This window comes from Bison bison, unplaced genomic scaffold (assembly GCF_000754665.1).
Source record: "Bison bison bison isolate TAMUID 2011002044 unplaced genomic scaffold, Bison_UMD1.0 scf7180017864163, whole genome shotgun sequence".
Taxonomy (NCBI): Eukaryota; Metazoa; Chordata; class Mammalia; order Artiodactyla; family Bovidae; genus Bison; species Bison bison.
Window position 1 is genome coordinate 3549042 of NW_011494735.1, and position 23004 is coordinate 3572045.

General features: G+C 37.1%; 1 protein-coding gene across 5 annotated transcripts in view; it reads right to left on the reverse strand.

Annotated features, from left to right (window-relative positions):
- Positions 1–2698: 2698 nt before the first annotated feature.
- Positions 2699–23004, reverse strand: part of FRS2 (fibroblast growth factor receptor substrate 2) — a 108862-nt gene continuing 88556 nt past the window's right edge. For all 5 annotated transcript variants that reach the window (XM_010841539.1, XM_010841543.1, XM_010841544.1 and 2 more), the window contains 6 exons: positions 19405–19499; positions 13220–13311; positions 11447–11633; positions 10038–10196; positions 9527–9690; positions 2699–8410 (listed from right to left, as the gene is read on the reverse strand). In XM_010841539.1, coding sequence (XP_010839841.1) covers positions 7460–8410; positions 9527–9690; positions 10038–10196; positions 11447–11633; positions 13220–13285 — 1527 coding nt within the window. In that variant the 5' untranslated portion in view covers positions 13286–13311; positions 19405–19499 and the 3' untranslated portion in view covers positions 2699–7459. The remainder of the gene's footprint in view (positions 8411–9526; positions 9691–10037; positions 10197–11446; positions 11634–13219; positions 13312–19404; positions 19500–23004) is intronic.

Genomic DNA, 23004 nt, shown 5'->3' on the forward strand with positions numbered 1-23004 from the left:
ACTAACATCCTTTTACATAATGGCTTGGTAGAGAGCAAAATCAATCCCAAATATTCCCATTTATTAAGAATAATTTTATACTTTCTCTAAGTTGACCCCCTAGGATATTTAAAACAAAATTTTTGTGCTTAAAAATAATGTTTGGCTTTGCATCTGATACCTTTTTCTCCCTATGGCTGATCTCTTATCAAGTTCTTGTATTTTGGTAATTGTTAACATTGATAGCTGCTTTCAATTTTTAATCTTTTGTACCTTTGAGATGCATGCTAAGAGGGTTAGTTTACCCCAGGGATTGAGAAACCATTGGGAGCCAGATCCAACCTGCCACCTGATTTTATATGACCAGAGAGTTAAGAATGGTTTTTTACATTTTTAAATTATTAGAAACATAAAAACTGTTGTGATGCATTAAAATTATATGAAATTTATATTTTGATGTCCATAAAGCTTGGCTGTAACACAAGCAAATTCATTTTTATACTGAACAACACAAAACAGTTATACAATGGAAAGAGTAGTTGTGACAAACTGTGTAGCCCATAAAGCCTAAAACATTTACTATGTAATGTTTTACAGAAAAAGGCTGCTACCCCAGTTTACACTCTTTCCAAGGTCCATCATGAAAACGGATGTTCAGATTGGACAAATTATTTTAAATCAACCAAGAGTTTGTGTTCTTTGTCTGAAAGTTTGCTCTTCTTTCAGGGAATGCACCTCAACCAGAAGATTTCAAATCACACACTGGAATGAGAATTACAGGAAGGTAAGATAGCTGCACAGTATTGAAAACAGCTGTTTTTATTATGGGCAAAACCACATTATGTGGAAATACAGATTATGATGTCCTCTGGCAGGCAAGCATGAGACTATGGGTGATGGAGAACCCAGGGCTCCTTGCCTGCTGGCCTCTGGAGGGGGCACTGGGGAGGAGAAACTTAGTCAGGGCTTTTGGATGGGGACTAGGAGGCAGGCTTTGCCACCTGTGGAATGGAGGCCAGAGACAGCCAGAAGCAGCCCCCTACATGGGGACTTCCAGCAATTTGTCCTTTCTCCAGTGCACGTGTTTTTTACTTTTCCTCCTTTACTGTGTTATTTGGTGTCACCCTGTACCTCCAGGGGCTGAACACTCAAGTTTCAGGAACCAGGCTGCATAGGTTTGGGTTTCAACCCTTCCATATATTAGTTTTGTAATTTGGGGTGGGTTCCATATGCCTGCCTACTCTGATCTATAGCAATGTGAGAATAACATGATTTGTTGCTTTAAGCCACTCAGTTTTAAGGTGGCTTGTTGCAGAGCAGCAAATAACCTCAAAACTCCTTTAAAAATACCTTTGAAAAAGCATTTATCCAGTTTTACCTCCATTTTAGTCTCCCTCCATTATTAAAATGTCATGTCCTCTACTGTATCCTCCATGTTGATGTCAGAGTCATTTTTATAAAATGTTGTTTCTCCAATGTTTAAAATCCTTCAAATTCTCTCACTTGACTTAAACTAAAACAAAAACTCTTGCGTTCTAAATCTATGGGATGTCTCTAATTTCTCCCTTCTCTATGCCCACAAACCTGCCTTTGCGCTCTATGCTCCAAGCAAATGGAATCTTTGCCATCACTGAACACTGTGATCTTTCTATACTTCTGTGCCTTTGTACTGGGTATTTCTTCTCCCTAAGATATCCTTGGGGAAGGAAATGGCAACCCACTTCAGTATCCTTGCCTGGAGAATCCCATGAACAGAAGACCCTGGTGGGCTGTGCAGTCCATGGGGTCGCAAAGAGTCAGACACGACTGAGCGACTAATGCACACACAAGATATCCTCTCCACCCTGCCCTAATTTGTAAAAACTCTCATCAAACACCTCAGGGATTACCTTCTTCAAAATTTTCTTAAAAATTAAAAACCTTCATTCTCAGGCTGAGTTAGATGCCTTTCCTTTGTACATGCCTTTATCACAAATTAAGAATTGGAATATTTTTTTTCAATTCTCCTAAGGTATATAGCTAGTATTATTCTAGACGTATCAGAGAGATTGTAATCTTTTATATATAATTTATATCTTAGGGTTTATTTCTCTAGGGAGAGGAAGGGCACTGCCTCCAGTTAGAATGGCTGTTCTAAACTACAGATTCTTTTGAGAACAAGAATTAACTATCTTCATTACTAACAGAGGGCCTAGTTTGTGTTTATTCATTAAACAAGAACATGTGAATAGTTATTATCTTCAAAGGAACTCAAAGGAAAAATACAGAAATAATCCCCAAAAGTTTTTAATTTCTGAGAATACCCAAGATACCTAAGTAAGATGTGGTCTCTGTCACATCTTAAACCGATCTATGTGTTCCACAGTGTCTGGTACATAGTAAGCACCTGATCATTTGTGGACATGTCTATTCCCTTTACTATTTAAATGATCTACATCTTGAGTTGTATGCAAATAGGCTTTGCAGTGCCACTAGGTGACAATAGGTTTGGAACCCCAGCCTAAGAACTAACTACTAGTTTGAATGACCAAGAAGATAAAAGTTCTTGAGAGTCTGGCAAATACTCAAAATTTCATTTCACTCTGAAACATAATCCTTGACCCATGATATGTTCACTTTGAAAATGGAGGTGGTGATATGAGACTAAGAAATAAAACCTCTTATCATAAAGTCTCAAGAAACGTGTAAAGTATAAATACAGTGAAACTTTAAACAGGTAGCCAACCAAACTTTTATTGGGGTTTTATTGCAATCTACTTTCGGCAATAAGGGGAAAGTAATCATAAGAACTCTGATCAGATTTTATTAAACAAAGCAGTTTTTCATGAATGCTTAATGTTAGTTGTATAGTCAAGCTCAGCTTCCAGTATCAACTTGAGTACCTTGTCATGGGAATTTATGCCAGAATGACAACAGTAAGGCATTGCAAGATCCTAAATCATCTAAGATGAAACCATATTTTACATATAATTTTTAGGACAGTATACTAATACTCTACAATAAATAAGGATTTAAAAAATGTGTTGCTTAGCCCTTGTTGAACTAAATTCAGTTATTAGCTCATTCTTTACGTACTCCAGTTAATAAAGGCTTGATTGTACTTCCAGAACTCTGACTTTCCCAAAGATAAAAAATTAGTTAAAGACAAAAATTAAGCTTAAAAGCAACATTCACACTTGTCTTTAAAAGCATGTTCACATCATATACGAGATAATTTCCTCATGCCTGGAAACATGGTTTATGTGGCAGAAAGTCATATACAAAGCATAACTAGAGGGCAATCCTCCCATCTCCATATCCTCCAAAAAGCCACACTTGGCCTCAGTGTAAAAGTTATATTTTATTGCCATGCTACAAAATGTATGAAGTTGGCACTGACAGGGAGAAATAGAGAACAAGGGTGGGGAGGGCAAAAGATGTTGTTACATATACAACAAGGTTTAATCAACAGTGGTAAATTTTGCCAATATTAAAAATGCAAACCAAAATTTAAAATGCTGATATGAAACAGCATTAAAATACCATTTATGCATAGTACAGTATCACTTATGTCTTATTAGAGAAATATGGAATGTTTAGAAATGAAATTAACCGTAAGGGGTAAAATTCATATTTCACGTACAATTTGGCAATGGTAGTCCCACTGTTAGACAATTTTTTTATAAAATACAAAATCAAAAATCTAATAAGCTACCTTTATACAAAGTTGCTATATTTATGCCTTTACGTAGGAAAAAAACATTTATAATGCAAATTAGGACATACAATAATCTTACAATATTATACAATGTAATGAAAATAAAAACATAACACAAAATTTGTCCTTTATAAAATGTATATTTTGCATTTACTAATGCAAATGTGGCACACTGGTGACTACTGTACTATTAATACCAGTCCGTTTCCATGCTGTTATTATCCAATTGTCATAGAATTGCAATTGTAATGATGCTACAAAAGACTTTTTATACCAAAAAAACGAGGAAGTAGGGATGGGGAAGAGGGATGTAAAGAAGAGCAAAGACAGGGTGCTGGTTTGGTCAGAGTATATTATGGTATGGTCATAAAATATTTGTTAGTTTTTCAAGCCAAAAACATTTTCTATACATTCTGTGATTTCGTACCAATGCCTTTATTCAAATTTGGCAAACATCAGGGAAAAGGTAATTTAGTACCATATACCTCACATATCAGAGATAAGAAAAAGATGCCAATACATTAGTTACTTCTGAATGTTGTCTCTGATGGTATGTCTGTTTCAAGGAGATATACATATATATATATATGTATATGTGAATATACATATATATTTATACACACACACACTATACATTGCACAAACACTTGGACATTATGGGTTAGGAACAGCACAAGGGGAAATGGGATGTATTTTTTAGCCTGCTAAAACCTTTACCTTGAGGCAAAAATATGGTGGCACATTATTGGGAAATTATGAAAACATAAGGCCCCTGTCCCATTTTTAATAGAACATTATTGAGGTACATTTTTATATGTTGTGCCACTGATATTTTGGGAGGGGGTGTGATAAACACTAGCTTGACTCATTGAACTGTGGGGTCAACATTAATATCTATAAAAACAAAGATTGCTTGGCAAATTTTCTTAAGTCCCAAATGTGATCTATTCTGGATATACTGAGAAGTGAAAAGCTTTTTGCTGAGTCTTCAAAAGTAAAGTGCATGTCTCATCACTCCACAGCAGCAGTAAATTAAAGGAACTATTTGCCAATCTTCCTGGAGGGAGGGAAGGCACCATATTTTCATTTTTAAAGGAAGATGAACCTGGGAAATAAAATACACTGAGAAAAAAACACATGTAATACCCATATCAGTTTCCAACCCTGGTCTGGGATAAAAGCTGCTATGATCCATACAGATAAAAGAGGATTCCATTAGGGAGAAAACACATGATCAATGATTATATTTCCAAAGCCAGAAAGTGGGATCACATGATCTATCAACAGAACAGAATATCTAAAACTAGGTCTGTCTCAGAAAATCTGAAACATATGGCCACAATTATATCCCAATAAAATATCTCATTCTAAAATGTACCAAGTAATTGGTACATTCTTCCAGGACAGAGCTTAATGCCCATTACTAGACTACAGCAAAGGACAAGTAGTGTTCTACATTACTTTTTATTAAATAGGGACACGGGATTTCCAGAGATATCTAGAAATTAATACCAGTTGTATACATCTTCCCTAATACTCGTAGTACCTAAAAATCAAATTCTTAACAGACAAACTGGTCCCATTTTCAATTTTAAAGCACACAGTATTTAAAGCATAAACTGCAATGGTTATATTATAGTTGCTTAAAAAATATAAAAAGTAATCAGAATCTGGAAGGAAAAATGAAAAGGCTGAGAGAAAGAAAGAAAAAAAAAGTACCCAACCTCCAAAATAAGTAAATAGGTCAGCCCTTTCGTTTGGAGGTTAACGTTCGGTCTTGACTGCTTGTTTCCGAGAAAACCATATGCACTGGTTCCGTCGTAATTCTTATTCCACGTTACAAAGATCATCACATAAATTTGGCACAATTAGCAATCTACTCAGAAGAAAGCATAAATGGAACAATACATGAAAATGGAAGCTGCACACCTATACCACTGTACTCTTTTTAGAGAACAGTGAACACTTTAATAAGCACCAAATTCACAGGAAAAAAAAAAATTCTGCTATGCACATAAACCAATGGCACTGAAAATGATAAAGACACCTTTCATAATTTATTTTCCTTATAATGGTCCCACCACCCACTGTCCTATAATTAGGTCATTTACGGGACAGGTTGGATGCTATATGACTGAAACTTTTTTATGCTAAATTAACCTTAATTACATCTGATAAATCCAGATCATAATCTCAGAAACTTCCTCATATTTAGAGGAAATAGTGACATATTTTGCAAGGTTATCCAACCTTCTTTCCACTCTACCTTCTCTTGTTTCTCTAGGATTTGGGAAACTGGAAAATTCTTGACTTTCCAAGAGCTAGACATATAGACTCTATAATCAGTTTACATAAACTTCATTTTCAATCCTAAATTATGACACAATCTCATTGCTATAAGACTTCCACTGTACCTGCTATGCTGGCAATAATCTTAACACTCTATTAAAATCAAGGGATAATCCAAGATCAGCTGTGAGTGAAAGGACAGAAGAGCTGAGGAGCAATCAGTGGGCGAAGTGTAACTGCAGCCCTGTGACTGAGGGGATCACTGCTAAAGTGCTGGAGAGTGCCCACAGAGAAGACACAGTACCTTTAGGGAACTTTGCATGTTAAAAGTACTTCCTTTTTTTCCCCCTCTGTTCTCAGCTGCTTAAGAGATCACCTATGGACACAAGTGAAATTTAAAATTGAGAGAATGCTTTTATCAACATGAAAAGTAAACAGCATATAAATAAATACTGGACAAGGGCAACCCTGTTACAGAATAACAGTTAAGTTCCAAATGAACCTTCAAAACCACAATTGGGCAAAAATGCAAACTAAACAACAACGAACATATACCAATTTCAAAACTATGTACAAACTCAAACATTTTAAATTGAAAAAGACATGAAGCAACAAAGTTAGACATCCCGAACACCAAAGGAAAAACTGAAGGTAAATGGTAATCTAATGGCACAAATGCCTCCAGAGGACAATGTTACTGTAAATAATCTGTAGGAGAGAAACTTCCAAGAGATCATGGTTCAGATTTTTCAAATGTTTTTGGATAAAGTGACCTGAGACTGATTCTTGAGCCTGTTTATAATTCTGATTAAGATACTTGGGCATGCCCTTCAAATGACATCATGAGATGACGAAACAGAAAATCTCATCTCTTTCTTGCCTTTCAACACATCAACGGCACACCATGTTCATGAATGTAGAACTTTCTAGAAATGCTGAAGGCAAAGGAACTGACTGGTACGTAGGAGGTGTGGTACTTCTATTTCCATTACATATGTTTTGGCTCAAGTCAAAAAGCCTACAATTAATGAAATAAAGGATTCCTGATGTTACATGCTGGAGGCCACATACCATGAATAGTGAATCTACAAATAGTACTTTCAAAGCTACAGTTATCTGTTAGCAATGCATGTTATCAAGAGGCTCTGTTTTAAATGCCAACCATGACTTACACATGAATGATACATGAGTTCAGAATTTTGATAAAAATCGACCAGCATGTCACTCACTTCAACTCTCATTTTAAATAGGCACTGTGAAAATGGGAATGCTGCTGTACAGTAATGAGTAGTATATAATGAAATTAGTGTTCTTTTATGAGTACCTGCTCTACATTAATTCCCTTTAAAGAAGCACATGAAATATTCAGAAAAAATTTTTTCTATCAGTCTACAAAAGGAGTTAGTGTTCAGAAATAAAAATGAAGCACTTGCGTCTTCATTTTTTTAAAAAAAACTTCACAAAGGTGCAAATAATGTAAATGCTTTCCAGGGCTCACATCGGCAGATCAGTACTATTGTGTCTAGTTTTCCTAGATGTACCATCATCTCGCGGCAGTGCTTTCTGCAAATTGGACATAGCAGCAGTTCTCTCGATGTCTATCACAGCATACAGCTCTGTGCGCCTGGTAGGGGTCTGTGGAAGGGGAGTGGTAGGCGTTTTTGGAGTCTGAGGGTTGTCAGAGTCACTGCCACCTTCCAAGTCAACCTGTATGTAATTGAGCTGCCTGTGTTCTAAACTTGGGCGTCTGATATCAAAGTTAAAGACTGTCGGCGTACAGTCCCGACGCCTTGAATACTCTATTTTGTGAGCACTCGCCGGCACTGTTACATTCTCTGTATTTACATAGTTATGCATTGGATCTAGATTATTATGGTAGCCATTGAGAGATGGGGTCTTTGGTCCTAAGTTGTCATCTTCATCCCTACTTAGCTTGCGGGCTTCCCAAACAGGAGGCAAAGATGGTAGATTTTCGTAGTTTAACAATGCAGTTCTTCTCTGAGCTGAGTTGTTGATATTCTGGGTATCTGAGGTACTGGTGGACGGCAGACGACCTCTCCTGAACCCTGAGGCACTGGGGAGAGATAGGCCATTTAGATTTTCATACACCAGTTTGTTAACAGAGGGCGCATCTCTTCGCTCATCACTGTCATAGCCAGTGTCCCATTCTGTGTTATTTGCACCACTTCCACTGATTTGATCTCTTCCAAGTTGTTCCAGTTTCTCTTTTTCCATTAATTGCTTTTGAACTGGTGTTGGTCCTAAGACAAATTTGACTCCTTCGGGTTCAAGAAGAATCTGAGGGTCCCTGTCCTCAATATTACTTGACTCTTCTTTTGGTGTGTTGCTTTCAGCATTAGAAACTCTTGCCTCCAATGGGACATGCACACTTGTGCGGTTTTTCCGTTCTTCTTGCACACCTGTAGTGTTGACATAGGTATGTACCTAAAACAAAACAGGAAAAGTGAGTAGCTTGGTTAAAAGAAAAGAAAAAAGAACAAAAAATCTGCCTGACTATATCAATTAATTAACTTTCTCTCTATATTCTTCAAAGCTTTTGTACCTGTTTTTTACTAATAAAAAGGTTGGGAGGAGGTGGGAGAAATGTAGAAATGTCTTCCTAGCTGGATAAAAGAATAACTACTTTAAAATAGATGTGATGGTGAAACATGATAAGCATTCTATAAAAAGTCAGGAACAAACAGGGATTATTACTTTGATGTTCTAGAAATTCTCATCAGTGCATTAAAACCTGATTTAGAAATAGGAAATAACAACTATTAAAAAGGAAGAGAGAAATTTATCATTATTTATAGATCATCTGACTATATAAAGAGATAAACCTTATTAGATTTAATAAGAGTTCTATAAGATACATAGATATAAAATAGGTTCCACCTAGTAGGAAATTATCACTATTTAGAAAAGCTCATGGTATTTGGGGGAGATAATATATTAGTCTTTACATAAAATCTGAAAAACAAAAAATAAAATTCAAAAAGAGGGATATTTAATTATAGTAAGAACTCATTTAACAAGTAAAAAATACAAAGAAATGTATTTTAAAACAGTGAAAATTTCTTAATGATAAACAGTTATACTGTTGACAAAAGATAAGTACAGCTAATTAATACACAGACAATGTTCAACCAGGTACATCATTCCTAAAATGAAAACAGATTAGTTGGGAATATTAAAGTGCTCTGTTAAAAACACTGACAAAATCTGCCTTACTGCTAGTAGTGCACTATTTACAAAAACTGTAATATAAAAAGCTTTCCTTTGATGTTACTGTAAGAGAACTGAGCATTAGTTTTGTCCGTCTTCATCTATAGATGCACCTCTCCTGTGGACCCACAAACTTAACTGTAATGCTAAGTTTCCTTCAACACCTATACATATTTGGATATATGTCAGCAAATATATGCTTTGTCCTCTGAATCTTCACTTCAAAGGTCATATACAAAAATGACAACTAAAATTCAAATTGACTAAAACCTTCAAGTGTTAGCATAATACTCTAGCCCCACACAATGCCACTGGACAGCAGCACATGCTTACTTGTTCCTCGGCCACCAGCAAAGGATGCGTAGATTCTTCACCTACTGAGGGCAGGCGGGCACTTCCCACGGAAGGATGTCTGCTGGAAGGATGGGATGAAGCATCTCCGAACGAGGGATATCGGGGATATCCATTGGGTAAGTTCTGAGCAGCAAACCCTGGAGCTGAGTTTGCATTTATTGGTTTCAGAAAGAATGCAGGGGTAGGGCACAGAGAAAAAAATGAATGAGGATACAATCAGAACTGAGAGGTTTAAGGAGGTGTTTCTGGTAAGATACATAAGAAACTAGAGCAAAACAGAACCTCCCTCCACTTTTAACTTTCCACTCACACTTAAAATAATATGAAACACTTTGTGTTTTCATATTTAAAATGTTTATAATTATAGCTAAAAGTTTTTCAAAACTCACAACCACTATATTTATGTTAGCCAATGGTAATTTCTAACATGGTATAGATTAAATATCCATAGTCTACAGTTTATAATAGAAGAGGGGAAAATGACACTTACTTGTAGGTGTTCGAGGTGTCCTAGGGACTTCCAATTCTGTCTGATGGTTATTCCTTTCAACCACGGGTTCCTCCACTACATTTATACTATTATTCTGCATAATCTCTTGTAACATATTAAATAATTCTTCTGCACGAGCACACTTAAAGGCAAAGATTCCTACAAATATAAACCAGAAGAAAAAAACATGGTCACGACATCTAAAAAAGACAAAGGAACACCTGTCAAAGAACAAAATTATAAAGGAAGCATTCTGTGTACCAATAGCAAGAAAGGCCTTTCAAATAAATGTTTGATAAATTAATTATATTCCCTGTTTCAAAACACAAACCCAAAAGAAAGTTCACAGAATAATTTTCATTTGTCCATGGGTGATGGCTCAAAATAAGGAAGACAAAAACAAGATTTGCACACTTGCTCTAGTCTGCTTTCTAACAGCAGGGGGAGTCTAACCTATCATTACCACAGGAATCCACCATTTGATAGGCGCTTGCTCTGTGGTTTACAATCGTTACCTTGTTTAATTATTGGGTACCATTCCATTCTGATACAGAAGGAATTTGATGCAAGAGGTTCCCCAACTTGTCCAAGGAATTTCAAGAAGTAGGTGGCAAAAAAATAAAACTATGTTCTGCTTAACTCCAAAGTTTAAGTTCTTTCCCCTAAGTTGTAACAGTAAAAGTGAAAGTCACTCAGTCATGTCAGCCTCTTTTGCAACCCCATGGACTAGGCTAGGCTGTCAGGCTCCTTGGTCCATGGGATTTTCCAGGCAAGAATACTGGAGTGGGCTGCCATGCCCTCCTCCAGGGGATCTTCCCAACCCAGGGATCAAACTCAGGTCTCCCGCATCGCAAGCAGATTCTTTCCTGTCTGAGCCACCAGGGAAGCCCTATAACAGTAAAAGTGAAGTGAAAGTGAAGTTGTTCAGTCGTGTCGAACTCTTTGTGACCCCATGGACTGTAGCCTACCATGTGAAAATCCATCCATGGGATTTTCCAAGCAAGAATACTGGAGTGGGTTGCCATTTCCTTCTCCAGAGGAACTTCCCAACCCAGGGATTGAACCCAGATCTCCCACATTATAAGCAGACACTTTACCGTCTGAGCCACCAGAGAAGTGTTATAACAGTAAAGACAGACAGAAGCAATTTACTGGGACTAATTCATTTACTTACTTCAAATCTTAAAGTTAGTATGAGCCAAAATTCTAGACATAGAAAACATGCTTAATAAATGCTTGATAAGTGAATACATAGTGTACTATATCTCCTTTTTAAATAATCCGCTTGAGGATTTTTTTTCATTCAGCATAAAAGTAAAACAGTAATTTAAACATATATAAAATAATTGAATTACAGAATGATATTCAAATATGATGATGTTTGGAGAAAAAATAAAGGCTCTACCTACCTTGTCCAGTTTGACACCTTCGACCACTTTCAAAAGAAAAGAGATTCGAATCATAACCATAGCGTCGGAGGCAGAGGTAGTGCCATTTTACCGAGTCACGTTTGCGAGTGTATAAAATCAGTTCTGTGTCTGTAAGTTCCATTATGCCAGAACCTAACTCATTTCCATCATCATCCACATTAATGACCTAAAAAAAAAGTTTAATTAGTACTAACTTAATGCTCCTCTCGACAGTCATGCACATATTTCACTAATTTCAGGAAAATGTACTATTGCTGACTGGTTCAGTTATTGTTATTTCATTCAACAACCAATGTTTTTGTATGGCATGGATTATGTAGCAGGGCAATACCTGGTTCATAACTCCAAAGAACTCACATTCCCACTGAGGAAGTAAGATACACAAAGTCAACATCACAGAACTGTAAATGCTTAACTAACCTAACAACTGAGTACAACAGACCCTGCAGAATGCAGGAACTATAGCCAAGGGTTGTTAGAGAAGCCTTCACATATGAAGAAAAGGGACTTGAGCTGGGTTTTGGGTATAAGTAAGTTTGCATGCATGCATGTTCTGTCACTAAGTTGTGTCTAACGCTTTGCAGCCCCATGGATAGTACTAATAGCCCACCAGGGTCCTCTGTTCATGGGATTTCCCAGGCAAGAAGGAAATAAAGAGGGTGAGTTGGTGGGTCAGGACTTAGGGGGCGCGACCCTGAAGATACAGTGCTATAGCAGAGACAAGGTACATCTCAGAGAGATCAAGACAGGACTGGCACTGAGTTCTTGTCAGGGAAGGCCTTACACTACTGAGTTTCAGAAAATGGCCAGAGACTTTAAAGAACAGATAACACTTAGGGAGAATTTACTATACTCCTGGGTTGGGCCAAGTGCTTTACTTGTATTTTGTCATTTAATACCAATCTTAAACTGCAGGTAATACTATTGTCTTCATTGCATACAAATGAACAAAGACTTGGTGACAATGTAACTTGTCAAAGGTCACAGAGCTATGAAGCAAGAAGGTTGTGATTTACACCAAGGTTTATGTGATCCAGAGGCTGATTTATAGCAGACTGAGGTCAGAATATGAGAGGCATTAATGGCTGTGGATGAGTAAGGAATGGAGCACTTAGTGTCTAAGTAGCAGAACACCACTGAAGTTTTAGAATAACGAAAGAGGAAGATAAATCTGATGTCAACTGCAGGATGGATCACAGAGGTGACTGAAGGTAGAGTTCAGTTACGAAATTATCCAGGCATTAAACAATGACTGAGAACTAGCGACAGGACTGAAGAGGCACCTATAAAATGGCATTTTAAAGACAATATTATCAGGTCATTTCAAAGAGGGCTGATGGGACCAAATCCAGGGGCTCTTATCACTGTGACCAAAGATTGAGTTCTCCAGGGGGTGTAACAGTCACTCAATAGTGCTGTTGTTTTCCTGACGGAGATACAAGATTTAGCCACTCATATCCACAATTGATGATATAGGAAGGTAATAAATGTACATGTCTTCTAAGTTGGGGGAAAAAAACAAAAGTATTATCAGAATTGTGTGGTTCTAATTGGATACAGAAGACCAAAGGAAAAGAGGATTTCACAGTCAATAAAAAAATGTTGTCCTTGTTGGTTAAAACAAGAAAAGGAAGAATGGACAAAAAGGAAAATGAAGATACTAGTGAGGAAATAAGAAGATGTGTTAAGTGAAGTAAAAGAAGAGCATCCAGGTAGGCAGCAAGAGCTACAACTCATCCAGTTTTTACTGACCTTAAACTTGTTCCGATGGTTATCTGGGACAGTGTCTTTATCTGGACAGCTACAACAGCTACCCATGGCTTCTTCAGAAGACCATGTGAGCACTACATGAAAGATAATTTGCAAAAAATTATTAGATATAAGATATGCAAATCACAACACAGAAAAAGACTCTAGAAATCACCTAATAGTCCTGTATTATTTTAATGAGGAAAATTAAGCCCAGGAAGGTAAATGGCTAGAGCTAGACTTCACACAACTAGCTGGAGAATTTTACTCAGCATCAACAAGAATAATTTTGTTAGGCAGACTTCATAGAAGCCTCATATTTAGTTTGCAAAAGTCTGCCTATTTTAAAACTATCTAAAAGAAACCAATTTAAGGTTTCATACATAACACTATTATACTTAAGTCATTCACGGAATTAACCCTTTATGGCTTACTAGGATTTCATGTCTATTTTCATTAATAAATTTCCAAAAAGATGACAGACTTCTGGCTTGGCAAGTATTTTGATTCATACTATGCACTGTCATATTTTTTATGGATCCCTCCAGACAAAAGTGGTTAATAAGACACAAAAACAAATCTGGAATAGTTCATTAAGAGAGAAAGAAAAACAGTAACACAGAGAATATTGGCAAAACTCTAAATGTGTCTATCTAATCCTTTCCCACAGAGGGTAAGAGATAAGTGGTTATAGTTATATTAAGTGTTCAAGAACACTCCAAGTGAACAAAGGAAACTTCACTTACAAACAAGGGAAAGAATCAGAATGGATGTGAAAGTATTTGAAAAAAGGGGAAGGGAAGGAAGCATAAGAAGTTACTAAACATTAAAAATACAAAACTGATTAAAGCTTGTCTAGAATTCTTCAGCAGATCTTTACTACCTTCAGGAAAAAAAAATGCAAAAGCTCAAAAAGTCGTTTACCTTATGGTCCTTGTCTACAAATTCAGTCTAACCTCTCACTCCTCTCTGCTTCAAGCCGCACCCAGTCATACCAAACAGTTTCCCTAGAGCGTCTTGTTTCCTCACACCTTTCCATGCTGCTCCTTCCTCAAGATTCAACTCAGAAGACAGTGCCTTCAAGAAACCTTTTCTGACTCCAATCAACTGGGCAAGTTATATTCCTTATGTCCCTTATATCCCCAAAGCATCCTGAGCTTCCCAGTATCACAGCCTCTTTCACACTGTTTACTTAGTAGAAATTGTGATGGACTGTTCACTTATCAATCTTCTTCCCTCCACTTTGAGCTCCTTCCCAGTAAGGATGGAATTTATTCATTCCTGCTATCCCTGTGCCTTACATAATAACTAGCACACAGTAGACACTCTAAGTCTCTTGTAAGTTAAATGAACCGCACTAAAGGAAGATAAAGAATGTTGGCAGGTATAAGGATTAAACCAATTAAAAAAAGTAAACTAGTGTATAAACCAAAAGAAGTGATAAATAAAATAGTAAAGTTAAGACTCATATTTTGTGGTGTCCTCACACTAGTCAGAATGGCCATCATTAAAAAGAAGGTGTGGAGAAAAGGGAATCCTACTACACTGTTGGTGGGAATGTAAGTTAGAAGCCACTATGAAAAACAGTATGGAAGTTCTTTAAAAAAAAACACACACACACACACACAAAATGAAAAATAGAATTGCCATATGATCCAGCAATCCTACTTCTGGGAAAAAATATATAGAGAAAACTCCAATTTGAAAAGATACATGCACCCCAATAATCATAACAGCACTATTTACAACAGCCAAGACATGGAAGCATGCTTAATGTCTGTTTAATGATGAATGGATCAAGATGTGGTATATACACCTTAAAGTGAAAGGTGCTCAGTTGTGTCCAACTCTTTGCGACCCCAAGGACTATACAGTCCATGGAATTCTCCAGGCCAGAATACTTGAGTGGGTAGCCGTTCCCTTCTCCAGGGAATGTTCCCAACCCAGGGATCAAACCCAGGTTTCCCGAATTGTACAATGGAATACTACTCAGCCATAAAAAAGAATGAAATCTGGCCATCTGCAGCAACATGGATAGACCTAGAGATCACTTACTTACTAAGTGAAGTAAGTCGGACAGAGAAAGATAAATAACACGTGACATGTCACTTATATGTGGAAACTAAAATGTGACACAAATGAACTTACTTACAAAATAGAAACAGGCTCACATACATAGAAAAAGAAACCTACAGTTACCAAAGGGCAAAGCGGGTGGAGGGAGGGATAAATTAGAGGAGGTTTAATAGATAAAACAACAACAAGGTCCTACTGTATAGAACAGAATTATATTCATTATCTTGTAATAACCTATAGTAAAGAAAAGAACCTGAAAAAGAATATATATATATAAATAATATTTATATACTATTTACATATATATAAACTGAGTAACTTTGCTGTACACCACAAACACAACATTATAAATCAACTATACTTCAATTAAAAGTTAATAAATTTATATAGGGAAAATGTGTGATGACATAAATAAAAAATCTTGTTACATAAAGGAAAAAGACAAAGACTCATATTTGGTATCTTGTAACTAATATGCCAGCTAAGTATCACGGTGTAAAGATGACAGTCAATCATGTACCTCTCAAGAGTCATGAGTCTAAAGGCAAAGACAGAGCTGTCAACAGATAATGCATTATGATAAACCTTATATTAGATTATAAGAAGAGTTCTGTGGACACAGAAAGAAGCAACTAACTTTCTGGATTAGGAAGGAAAGGAAGCAGCATTTGAGCTGGTACTTTAAAAGGTGAGCAGAAACAGTGTGCTAGGCAAAACACAGAAATAGGCACTAGATAAAAAAGTAGGTGCAAAGATAAACGTCCTGAAAGGTGGTGCTATACTCAGGATAAAGTGAGGGATCCAGTACAACTGGAGCGCAGGGCAGGCTGAAATACAAGCAGAAGCCAAAGTCACATCCTGAACAACAACCTAGGGGTCTGGGATGCCAGCTAACTAACCTGAAGCCCACCTGTCCCCACCGCCCCTGCAGTCAGATGGACATGACTCCACCATGGCACTTATCATACTCTACTGTAATGTTTAGCTGTCTCACCAGCCACATCACTGTGTTCTCCATGAAGAGAGGAACCTTGTCTTCTGAATTTTCTAGGGCACTAAGCATACTGTTTGACATAGCAGATAATTATTTCATAAAAGTTTAATTTTTAAAAATCAAATCACTAAGTGTTTGGGACTTCCCTGGCAGCCATACTTCCACTGCAGGGGGCATGGGTTCAATCCTTAGTTAGAGAACAAAGATCCCACATGCCAGACAGCACAGTAAAAAAAAAAAATAAAATAAAAATTTAGTAAGTGTTTAATAAATTATGAGGAGGCCAAAAGAATATTTTTCAAAAAATTTTAAAGCAGAGAGATGACAGAAACAAAAATACAAAAGTCTTCTTGAAATTGCTTATCCATACTCACCACTAACTCCTCAAGAAAACAAAGAGCTAAATGATTACTACAGTGTGGCTTTTGCTTAAATAAAAAAGTCTCAAATGAATAGTTTTCAACTATTTCTAAAAAGGAGTAGAAAAACCATTCTTCCACTTGACATCTTCATAGGCTACCTGTTCAGGCAGCACCTCTAATTCTGTCAGGGATATATGAATGGTGGTACAATCTACTTGGGGACTCTATCTACATTGAGTGTTTCAGTTCAGTGCAAACATAATTAATGAAAAGCCTAACATGTGACACGAAATCCTTATATGCCATTGCAAAGAGTAAAAATTTCATCCTACTCAAGATGGAAAGCCACTTAAGTATTTTAAGCAGAAAGTGAGGTGGTCAGGACTTCATTTTAGATAAAATTTTACCTTGGCTCAGAGGAAGGGTAAGCCAGTTAGAGACTACTGAAAACTGAAATATGCCAAAGACTTAAAACTGGAGCAGCAACAGTAGGAAAGATGAAAATGATGAATTTAAAAAATATTTAGGAAATCAAGTCAGCAGCACTGAGTGTCTAGTTAGGGATACAGGAAGTAAGAGGCAGTTTTCAGTGCAAATAAACGGTGCTGGTTCCATTACCTGAAATAGGAAAAATCTTTTCAGAGCTTCAAGAGGAAGTGATGGTGGTTAGTTCAGTTTTAGACATGTTAAACTGCGATTCCCAGAGAACAACCGAAAGGAGACATGTAATAGAGTTAAGTACATCAGAATGGGCTTGAGGGAAGAGGTAAAATATTGGGGCGCATGGTATTTGAAACTATAAAACAGAAGATCCTGCTCAAGAACAGGATGAAGAGCAGTCTGCTGAACCTGAAATTCTAGGGAACACAAATGTGTAAATACTAGAGAAAAACAAGTGAAGGAGAAGAAAATCAGAATGGTACAAACTAAGAAAAGAAAGTATCAAGAAGGAGGGTCCTCTCCATGATGGAGTGTTAGGTAGAGGCAGAAGCCATTATGCCATGAGCAAATGGAAGATGAGGAGTAGTCCTCCAGAAAACAGAAAAGGCTCTTTTAAGAACACAATGAGAAAGGAAAGCCTCAAGTGACAGGGTGTGGTTGGACATGGTTTCAAAAGAAAATACACTTCTTGAGTTATTTATTGTTTTAAGATGACACAGGTTTGTGCAGATTTGTAATCAGTATGTCAGTAAAGTTTAAAGAATATAGGAAAAACCAAAGGAAAGAGACAGCCAGAAGACGGATCAAGACAAGCAGGGAGACGAGACTAGAGCTGAGTTCTGGGACCCAGACTCAAAAGCGTGCCCAGAGGAGAAGGAATGCCTTGTGATCTGAATAGATGTGAAAAGGAAAGTCACTCAGTCATGTCCAACTCTTGGTGACCCCATGGACTACGCAGTCCATGGAATTCCCCAGGCCAGAATACTGGAGTGGGTAGCCGTTCCCTCCTCCAGGGGATCTTCCCAACTCAGGGACTGAACCCAGGTCTCCTGCATTGCTGGCAGATTCTTTACCAGCTGAGCCATCAAGGAAGCCCTCTGAGGAGAGAGAGCAGAAAAGAAAGATGAGTGGAACATATCAGAGAAGCTGAAACAGATAGTATCCATCATCTTACATTTCTTTTGTAAAATAGAAGGCAAGTTTGCAGAATGAGGGACTTGAGGAGAAGGGTAGGATTTTTCACTGAGGAGCTATACAAGAAAAGCAGCAGGATTATTAAGCAGGCTATGCTGAGACTGAGCAGAAGCTGGAGAGTAAGTAGAAAAATAATATATTTTTCTAGCTGTGCTCAGCAGTCCAGAGGGTAGACAGATCAACTGACCCGGGTGAGAGGGCAAGAGGACAAATAAATGAAAGGATATTGGCAATATAGGGGTTTGAAGCGATGGGCCAACAGGTCTGCTCAGGAAAGAAGCAAAGAAAGAAGAGGGCTGATGAAACAGGAGAAAACAGAGGGAGGCAAAAAGGAACAGGAGGCCTCAGTATGGTTGAAAAATAGGCTTAGTATGAGTGAGAGTCTGAGGCCGTTCTGGTCAATCTTCCAACACAGAAGGAGACTTTTTTTTAATGCAGAGTTTTCACCCATGTCTCTGACTCTTCCTCCTGAAGCATAAACTCCCAGGCAGGGGTTAAAACAAGACACTAGATAGTCTACATCTATGACAATCACATAAATACTTGGAGACAATCTGAGTTACCTAAGACCTACTAATATGCATGAATACTATAAACACTTGATGAGAAACTACATGATCTCATAAACTCATTCAAGTTTATAACTCCGCAAAAACACAAATAGATGTACTACACTCCCTCTAAAGGTAGCCTCTGTTTGGGAAGACCAACATTGCAACTGTGCCAGACATTTAAATTAGTAAATACTGTCTTCTTAAAGTCAATTGTCCTTATTTTGAGGTCTGGGAGGTAACAACGTAGTTTTTTAATCACTCAGTTGTGTCTGACTCTTTGCAAGCCCATGGATTGTAGCCCATCAGGCTCCTCTGCCCATGGCATTCTCCAGGGAAGAATGGGAGTGAATTACCATTCTTTTCTCCTGGGGATCTTCTTGACCCAGGGACTGAACCCAGGTCTTCTGCATTGCAGGCTGATTCTTTACCATCTGAGCTACCAGAGAAGCCCAAAGTGGTATCAGGAGGCAAAATAATTGCATTCAAAATACCATTATTAAAATCTCCAGTTCAAAAAACTATAATTTGTGGACTTAATGATTTTTTAAAAAGTAAACTTCAACTTACCTAGATCTGGCCATTAATATTCTTAGCCTCTGCTGCAGCATCAGGAGTTTAATCATACTTCAAAACACCATGTTTTCTTTGTTTGCTGACTTAACCTAAAATTAACAAGAAAAAGTCAAGAAATTGTTATTTCTTTAAAAACAGTTTTTCTTATGAGACTTCTGGCAGCACTGTTAGTTCTGTTAATCTATTTAAACAAATAAAAAGTCTAAATTTTTATTAAAATGTAGTATTTTAAAAATTAATATAATGTCTACATGGTACCAATTAACACAGCCTTTTAGAAAGAAAAGTAAAAATGCGATAGCTCTAAAAGCCCATTTTAGCCAATGGCAGGCTAATTCTCCACCTCCAGTCACTTCTCTTAAACCTCACTGTCACTCCTCCTCCCAGAGTTGACTCTAGAATCCACGCTCTGTATCTTCCTAATCCACAAGAGCCCCCAGAATAAAATCAGAAGAGTCAGTCATCAGAAAACAGTATCAACAAGCATGCCATAGAGCCTCAGGATAATGACATAAATTATAGCAATAAATTACAATCTAGAGTTTCAAGAGATTACAATATACTTTTGAAAAACTTCTGGTTAATTTATTCACTTTTTACAACACATGAAAAAAAATGAAATTCAAAGGTGAGCACTAGCATTTACTAAATAGCTATACTATATTAGGCATTATGTTAGGGGGTTTTTTACAAAGCCTCATTTTAATCTATATATTAACAAATATGACTGATACCCAAAACAAACATTTCTAAAACCATGAACCCACACACAAACAAAATTTTTCATGCTGGACTTCTAACCTATACATAAAACTGGCGATTCAGGTAGGAGTTTGCTCACACTTGTGAGCTGCTGCTACACCCTACATTACAGTGGGCAGCAAACAACTGTTTTTTCCTTAGCAGTTTTTTCTCCCCTCCAGAAGTTTAACATACATCATGCTTTACCTCTAGCTTATAAAACTGTCCACCTAATTCTACCATAAATCGTTCCTCTTACGTGATGTTTGTCCAGCTCTCTAAGAGATTTTAGCCAATTAACTAAGAAAAAAAAATCTCTCTTCTTTTTACTTGATCCACTTATAAGCATCCCACAACCCCTATCCTGAAAAGAGTTTATTCATAGTAAACATGATTAAGAGATGTATTCCAATACCAAGGAAAAGTCATAAGTTCTAAAAGGAAGTTAAACATACAAAAGAACCAGTGTGCAAATCTACAAAGCTCTTGATAATGTTAAAAATCCTCTGTGAGAAACTCTTGAAAATTTATATTCTCACCTTCAGATCTTTTTTAATTCTGATTTTTTAAATTGTGGGAAAATACACATAAAATTTACCATCTTACCCATTTTTAAGGGTACAGTTTAGTAGTGTTAAATATATTCACTACTGTACAACCAATCTCAAGAACTCTGAAACTCTACACCCATTAAAAAACAACTCATTTCCCCTCCACCCAAACACTAGCAACCACCATTCTACCTTCTGTTTTCATGAGTTTGACTAAACACATCATATAAGTAAGACTGTACAGTTCAGTTCAGTCGCTCAGTCATGTCCGACTCTTTGTGAGCCCACAGAGTGCAGCAAGCCAGGCTTTACCTGTCCTTCACTATCTCTGGAGTTTGCTCAAACTCACATCCATTGACATGACATGAGACTGTACAGTATTATCTTTTTGTGCCTGCCTTATCTCACTTAGCATAATGTCTTCACGGTTCATCCATGCTGTAATTATGTGTCAGAGTTCCTTTCCTTTTTTTAAAAAAACTTTTTATTTTGCATTGAGGTACAGCCGATTAACAATGCTATGATAGTTTCAGGTAAACTGAAAAAGGACTCAGCTATATATATACATGCATTCTTGCTCCCCCAAACTCCCCACCCATCCAGGCTGCCACATAACACTGAGCAGAGTACCATGCGCTATGCAGTATGTCCTCATTGGTTACCCATTTTAAATACAGCAGGGTGTACAAGTCCATCCCAAACTCCTTAACTATCCCTTCCTCCCAGCAACCGTAAGTTCATTCTCTAAGTCTGTGAGTCTGTTTGTTTTGTAACTAAGTTCATTTATATCATTTCTTTTTGGATCACATATATCAAGGATATCATACAAGATTTCTCTTTGTCTTACTTCACTCAGTAAGACAATCTCGAGGTCCACCCATGTTGCTGCAAATGGCATCATTTCATTCTTTTTAATGGCTGAGTAATACTCCATTGTGTGTATGTACCACATCTTCATCCATTGCTCTGTCGATGGACATTTAGGTTGCTTCTGTGTCCTGGCTATTGTTAATAGTGCTGCAATGAACACTGGGATGCATGTGTCTTTGAATTATTTTCTCATGGTATGTGTCCAGTAGTGGGACTGCTAGGTCACATGTAGTTCTACTTTTAGTTTTTTAAGGAACCTCCTTACTGTTCTCCATAGCAGCTGCACCAATTTACATTCCTACCAACAGTGTAGGAGGGTTCCCTTCCCTCCACAACCTCTAGCTTCATTGTTCGTGGATTTTTTGATGACAGCCATTCTGGCTTGTGTGAAGTGATATCTCACTGTAGTTCTGATTTGCATTTCTTTAATAATGAGCAATATTGAACATCTTTTCACATGCCTCTTGGTCATCTGTATGTCTTCTTTGGGGAAATGTCTGTTTAGATCTTCTGCCCAGAATTCCTTTCCAAGACTGAATAATATTCCACTGAATAAAAACTTGCTAATTCATCCACTGATGGACATTTATCTACCATCTGGCTATTGTGAATAATGGTGCTATGAACATGGATGCACAAATATCTCTTCAAGACCCTGCTTTCAATTATTTTGGATACATACCCACAAGTGGTACTGCTAGATCATACAGTAATTCTATTTTTAATTTTTTGAGAAACTTCCATACTGCTCTCCACAGTATGTCTTCTTTAGAGAAATGTCTATTCAAGTCCTTTGAACATTTTTTAAACAGGCTGTCTATTCTTTTTGTTGACTTTTAGTATAAGTTCTCTATATATTCAGGATATTAATCCCTTATCAAATATATGATTTGCAAATATCTTCTCACATTCTTTGGGTTGTCCTTTTCACTCTGTTACATATTGTTTGAGGTAACAAATTTATTTCTCATTAAGTCCAGTTTGTCTACTTTTGCTTTGGTGCCCATGCTTTTGGTGTCATATCCAGGAAAGCACTGCTGAAACCACTGTCATGAAGCTTTTGCCCTATGTTGTCTTCTAAGAATTTCATTGTTTTATGTCTTACATTTAGGTCTTTGATCCAGTTTGACTTAATGTTTGTATATGGTGTTAGGTAAAGGTCCAAGTTCATTCTTTTGCATGTGGATATCCAATTGTCCCAGAAGCATTCGTTGAAGACTCGCTTCCCCACTGAATGGTCTTAGTACGCTTTTCAAAACTTATTTGACCAGACATGTGAGGGTTTATTTCTGGGTTCTCTATTCTATTCCACTGGTCTATGTCTGTATTTATGCCAGTACCACACTCTTTTTACTATGTGGCTTTGTAGTAAGTTTAGAAATCAAGAAGTGTGAGTCATCCAGTTTTAAGGTTGTTTTTGTTATCCAGGGTT